General features: G+C 46.0%; 1 protein-coding gene across 4 annotated transcripts in view; it reads left to right on the forward strand.

The window, feature by feature from the left end:
• LOC148017052 (CRM-domain containing factor CFM9, mitochondrial-like) overlaps positions 1-6519 on the forward strand; it is a 50933-nt gene extending 44414 nt beyond the window's left edge. For 3 of the 4 annotated variants that reach the window (XM_087662702.1, XM_087662703.1, XM_087662704.1), the window contains exon 4: positions 5656-6518. In XM_087662702.1, coding sequence (XP_087518828.1) covers positions 5656-6060 — 405 coding nt within the window. In that variant the 3' untranslated portion in view covers positions 6061-6518. Of the gene's footprint in view, positions 1-5655 lie in introns of all 4 variants that reach the window. The other variant, XM_087662701.1, reaches the window with a different exon arrangement.
• Positions 6520-6789: the final 270 nt, after the last annotated feature.

The raw sequence follows: 6789 nt of genomic DNA on the forward strand, positions 1-6789 counted from the left end.
TTTGTGGTAAGACTGGCCATTGGAAGAAGAATTGCCTCGACAAAGACAAGAAGGACACCAACAAGAAGGACTCGAAGGATTTTGGAGCGGTGGCTATACCCTCATCAGCTGCGTTTCTTCATCTAGCAGTCATTGAGGACTCTACACCGAAGGCTTCTGATGCTGCGATGACAGCCCCCCAGGCTCGAGAGTGGATTGTAGACAGTGGTGCCTCCCGGCACATGGCTCCTTCATCAGTTGGTGTTGCCCAGTTGCGACCTTCGCGTGGGCAGATTTTCACCGGAGATAGCTCTTCGATGTCTATTGCAGGACGGGGTGAGATGCAGCTTATTCCAGATGAATGTGGTGGAACCCATACCTCAGAGGTGTTGCAGTGCCAGGTTTAGGGTATCATCTACTTTCGGTTCATAAGATTTGTTCACTTGGACTTTTGGTGGAATTTGACAGTGATTCGGTACGAGTCCTTGATCATGGATCACGGAAGGTTTTCTTATCAGGATATGAGGAGAACGGCATCTACAAATTGACGTCTTCTACCGCTCTCCCTACTCTTTTTCTTACCTCTCAGACACAGTCCGAGCTATGGCATGCTCAGTTTGGTCACCTAAACTATGATTATCTTCGGAGGGCGTCACATGGACAGCTTGTTTGCCGGACATAATGGTGAGCTAGCAACCATGCGTCTCCTGCATTCGTGGGAAGCAGCATAGGGACGCGATTCCCACCAAAGCTTTGCGGCGGTCTACTTCACCGATGGAGCTTGTATCTACGGATCTTTGTGGCCCATACGGAACGAGTCCTTGAAAGGAAGCTCGTACTTTATGTTGATCGTAGATGACTATAACAGGATGACTTGGGCCTACTTCTTAGCATTGAAGTTGGAGGCTTTCTCCCACTTCAAGGATTGGCTTCTCTTTGAGGAGAACCGATCGGGCGGGCAATTGAAGACCTTGCGCTCTGACAAGGGTGGTGAATTTGTTTCTCATGAGTTTGCTCGTTTTTGTGCAGGTAGAGGCATTCACCAGGAGTTTGCTAACACCAATACTCCTCAAGAAAATGGCATTCTTGAATGGAAGAACCGAAGTGTGATCGAGATGGCGCACACCATGATGGAGCACCGACAGACACCTCAGTTTCTATGGGCCAAGGTTGTGGCTACTGCAGTCCACATCCTCAACCATTGCCCCACTTCGGCGGTTGATGGGATGACACCTTTTAAGGCTTACTTTGGGACTAAGCCCGATGTTTCTTATTTTAGGGTTTTTGGGTGTGATGCCTATGTTCACATTCCCAAGACTCATCGTGATAAATTTGGAGCGGCTTCCCAAAGACAGGTGTTCGTTGGCTACAGCTCTCAGTTCAAAGGCTATCGCTTGTATGATCTCGTAAAGCGGGATGTGTACACCAATCGAGATGTGCAATTCGTGGAGGTTCCAGCCATAGCAACGGGTGAGGAGCATCCCGTTCTTGGAGATCCAGGGGAGAGTTAGGCTCCCGAGACAGTTCTTTTGGAGCCAGTGCCTTTTGATTCCGATTCTGTTTCCGATACAGAGTCTACTGTTCCACCGGTCACCCTCGAGAAGTTACCACCGGTGGATATCCCAGAGTCTTTAGCTGATGGAGAGCGACGAGGAGAAATCCGGCCTCCTCCTTGTTGGGCTTGTGACACACTCCGAGATTCAGGAATCGAGGGGGTTCCTGAGGAGTGGGGACCGCAGGATGGTCCGCGGCGGTCACGGAGGCACCAGGCACATTCTACGAAGCTTGTTTGCTCTAACTATTGTTTGATGACCCATGTTCTGCAGGATCGAGAGCCCACCTCCGTGAAGGAGGCTTTACAGTCCGCATCATGGAAGAAAGCTATGGAAGCCGAGTTGGAGGCTATTGAGAGGAATGGCACTTGGTATCTCGTGCCTCGCCCCTCGCATAAGAAGGTGATTGGCGTCAAATGGGTCTTCAAGACCAAGTACCTTAACGATGGTTCTTTGGACAAGCACAAGGCTCGCCTTGTTGCTAAAGGTTTTGCACAGCGCCCGGGATTGACTGCCATGATACTTTTGCCCCCACTGCTCGTATGGCGACTATTCGAGCTGTTCTTGCCTTGGCTGGCCATAGGAGATGGCCTGTCTACCAGTTGGATGTGAAGTCGGCCTTCCTCAATGGTAATTTGAAGGAGGAGATCTATGTAGAGCAACCTCCCGACTTCGGATCTTCCGATGGGCAAGTCTACAGGTTAAAGAAGACCTTGTATGGCCTCAAGCACGCTTCGCATGTATGGAACGAGAAGATTGACTCATTCCTTCAGTCACAATTGGGATATCGGCGTTCCAAGGCCGATCCGCAGCTTTATGTACACACTTCCGAGGCTGGTTGTGTGCTTTTTGTATTGTATGTTGACGATTTGATTGTCATAGGTGATCATGCACAGAAGGTCAAAGAGACGAAGGCAGCTTTACATCAGACGTTCGAGATGATGGACTTGGGTCTACTCCACTTCTTCTTGGGCCATGAGATTTATCAGTCTCAGAGGGGGATTTTCATCTCTCAGCAGAGATATGTACAGGAGCTCTTGGTTTCTTTTGCGATGGAGGATTGTTGGACCATTTGTACTCCTATGGATCCGAACTGGAAGGCCACTTCACATTCAGATTCTCCCTTGGCGGATGCTTTCCGCTACCGTCAGTTGATTGGATCATTGATTTGGTTCCTCAACACTTGTGTTGATCGTTGTTTTGCTGCAGGTCTCTTGGCAGGGTTCATGAGTGAACCTCAGACAGTGCATTGACAGGCTGTCCAGAGGATACTTCGGTATTTGCGGGGGACCTCTGACTTAGGGATTCATTATCCTGCAGGCACAAGTGGTTCAGATCTTGTGCTTGTAGGTTGGAGCAACTCGGATTGGGCTGGTGATGTGGACCACAGGCAGTCTACAACAGGCTACTGTTTTACCTTGGGTGCAGGTGTTATCTCATGGAGTAGCAAGAAGCAGACCACGGTAGCCCTTTCGTCTACTGAGGCGGAGTATCGGGCCGCGTCTTCCACCACATGTGAGGCTGTGTGGCTTCGGAGATTGTTGGAGGAGTTTGGTTGCCCCCAGACTCGTCCTACTTTTCTGCGATGCGACAATGAGAGTTGCATTGCCTTGGCACGGAATCCTGTTTTCCATGCTCGGACGAAGCACATAGAGATCCAGTACCACTTCATCAGGGAGAAGCTTCTGGATGAGACCATAGCTGTGGAGTACTGCAAGACGGAGGACAATCTTGCAGATTTGTTTACAAAGGCGCTTCCCCAGGCTCTACTTCGGAGACATGCCAGATCCCTCAGGCTTTTGCCCCGTCCAGGCTCTGAGAGGGGGTGTTAGCGATTGTCATCCCCTGGCGGAGCAGGCAGCGACGTCACCAGGCCACATCAGCTGCCACGTGGCAGTCTGGTGCAGGTCAAACAGACCTGTACCAATCGGCTATTTATTCCAGGCTATTTAATGCAGCCGACCTGCCATATTTTTCGCATTATTCCAGGCTATTTATAGCCGGCAGTCCGCACATTATTCCCCACTTGTGAGTGTAGATTTCAGGCAAGAGATCGTGCAGACTGCAGCGTACTTCAAGGTGGACAGCAGGTTGCATCGTCGAGGTGGAGACACGCAGTCCCGCGCACTGCACCCGTGTATATATCTGCATATCTTTGTATACAGCACACCTTATACAGCAAATCATCTTCCACTGTCTCTTTCTCTCTCTCTCTTCTCTCTGTGTTCAGTCTCTCTCTCAGTCTTGGTCCCACGCTTCCGCATCGCTGCACTCTGACATGCCCATGATCAATCGGCCCTTCTACATTGCTCTGATACCATGCTAGAGTGCAACGAATGTGGAAGCATATGGACAAGACTGAAAGATAATGAACATGAGAGAAGAGGGAGAGAGAAAACAGACAGAAGGATGCATAAATCTGCAGTCAATGGATTCTGAAATGAAGAGGGCATATGTAGAAGGGCTGTCAGTGAATCTCCTCCTGCTGGATCTCTCTCACCAAACCTGAAAACAGAAGTCAGGAAGGTAGGCTGCACAAGTGCTATGTATAGCACAAAAAGAGTGATAAAATATGGCAGGTTGGCCAGCCAAATCTGGCCGATTGCTGCCATATTTCTCTGATCTACCAACTCTGGCCCCAATCTCCCTAAATCTGGCCGCCTACGAAGCTGCAATAAATGCGGTCTGATCAGATTGCCCATGTGGCACTTGAGTGCCCACCAAATCTGCCTAAACATTGATGCCTATTGAAAAGGATGCCCAAATAAGTGATAGGAAATGCGTAAGTCCCTCTAAGAGAATTGACTGCACCACCTATATCTTGAGAATGCTAGTCTAGGGGATGATTGTGCTCTAACGTAGTCCGCCTTTCTTGAAGCCCACATCGTGTATCATTCTCTACAAATTTCTTTGAGATTTTGATAGTGTTTGGAATTCACTTAGTAGTTTTTAACACATGACATCAATGTTGCTTGAGCATGAGTCTTCTTTACTACAACAAGGGAGGTTTCTATCTTAATTTGCTGCTTTGGTTGCTTCAGAGAGGGGTGGCTTGTAGAAGAGGAAGAAGAGTTAGTGCTAGCATCGTGGTAAGAAGGGGCAGCTCCACGAGGATTTCAAGTGGTATTGCAGAAAGAGAAGGGAAGAAGAAGAAGAAGGGCAAGGACTCCTCTGACAACCATGGGGCTAAGGCTATGATGGGCTCGGAAGTGTTATTTTAGCCCTAGTGGTTCTGTCATCCCTCACAACTCTCTAGTTTCCAGAGAGTCTGTGAGCGGGTGGTGGTGTAGGGATTGGTATGATCGACATTGACACTAGGGTCTTTTCAAGACACCTTGGTGGTGGCTTGATCACCCACCGCTTGGGTATCCATGGTCCTATTTAATTGTCACTGTTATTTGTACTATGGTGTCTCTTTCTTGAATGCATATTTTATTCTACTTATCACCCATGATGTAATGATAGAGGGTGTTAGGGACATACATATCTTGGGTGTACAGACTCATAGTCGAAGTGCATTTTAGTTTGGAGAGTAGCACATTTAATGCTGGCTCACCTGATATCTGTGCATTTTCGTTTTGAGTGTGCAGACTCACAGTCAAAGTGCATTTTAGTTTGGAGAGTAGCACATTTAACGCTGGCCGACATGATATCTGTGCTGTATTATTTCAGCCAACTTAAGGCAGCCTCTCCCCTAAATTACAGTCATTCACATGAGCACATTGCATCCTATTGGAGAGAGGGAGACTGAGAGCACTCTGGTGGTTGCCCACATCAGTCTCCCTCTCTCCAAATGGATGCAATGTACACATCAGTCATGTACACACTTGTGCCTTGGCATATGGATTCCATTTCTTGAGTTCATTATATTTGAGTGCATGTGTTTTGTTCTTCTATTCAGTTCTTTGTGTTTACATCAGCTTTATCTTTTTGCTTCCATTGCTCTCTGCCATTCTGATTTATTTTGATAAAACACTCTTAAATGGCAGCACATTTCTTGATGATTAGTTTCAACATAAGGTCAGCTGCTGTTGAATTTTTTATGTTTCTGTAATCCCAAAACAATATTTCCCTTTAGTAGCTTATATGAGTATTCTGTTCAATATTTTGTGATTCTATGCAGGCACTTTTCAAAGCAAGATATGAGCAGTCTTTGGAGTCTGTCATAAAAAATATAGAAGCTACTGAGAAAGAGTTGGCATTGTATCGTGAACAATTGTCTAAGGAAGGTGCTCAATTACTAGGGCTGGACTCCACAAAGGAAATGCATGCAAGTTCAAATGGTAGATCTAATTCTGAGCAAACACAGGTGTCAGAATCAGCAGAAGATGAGATTGGTTCAATTCTCACATGCAATTCTGATTCCAATACGGATACAGATTTAGACTCTGAAGCAGATTTTGCTTCAGAATTGGACTTGGATTCAGATCAAGGGGAGGGTGAACCTTTTGATTCAGATTTGGATTCTGATTGTAAAGATGCAGATGTAGATACTACAGCTTCGTCAGATGATGACTTTCGATGGTAGCTCTGAAATGTTCGAATGCCTTTTAAAGAATTTACTGTCTGCTATGCTTCATGATGCACATCAGGATGAGTGTGTGTATCATATGATACACTACTGAGTAGCCTGAAAAGTCACCTTCAAATCACAACTTGCTTCTTGCATGAGCCGGATCATTCATATCAGATTGTCTTCAATATGCTAACAGACACCAATTTGCAAGTGTCATTTAAGCACAGTACAATTTTGCATTGCAGTAAAATGGGTATTGCTAAAAGACCTGCGAAACTTGCTTGCTTTTTGTTTATGGATGCATTTAATCCTGAAACTCACTAGGAATTGCAAATGTAAAGATCCAGCATGGAAACTATACTCCTTAAAACACTGATCAACTTAATATGTGGGGATTATTGTACTGTAACATGTAAAGTAGAACAATAGTGTCAAAATAACGTTTGAGCAGTGTGGGTTTCTCTTATTTCAGTACATTTTGTTAAATCTATGCTGTAGAGGTTCTCAGAACATTGGCAAGTCACTTTTATCTGGAGAGTTATTTAGCTGTGTAGAATAAATGTTACTTGGCTCATGTTATTTGGCTCTCTGTAGAATAAATGCTCATGTTACAGACATCAGTCCCAGACAGCGAGTATCTAAAAGCATACTTGAAACTTCTCATATCTAGGTCATTGACATCTTGTGGGTTTTCCAAGCTCAGCATGGAATAAAATAGGTGCAGATAGCTTCTGACTTCAT

The sequence above is a fragment of the Lygodium microphyllum genome, chromosome 22 (genome assembly GCF_053477565.2).
Source record: "Lygodium microphyllum isolate KBCC chromosome 22, Lygodium_microphyllum_v1.1.10, whole genome shotgun sequence".
Taxonomy (NCBI): Eukaryota; Viridiplantae; Streptophyta; class Polypodiopsida; order Schizaeales; family Lygodiaceae; genus Lygodium; species Lygodium microphyllum.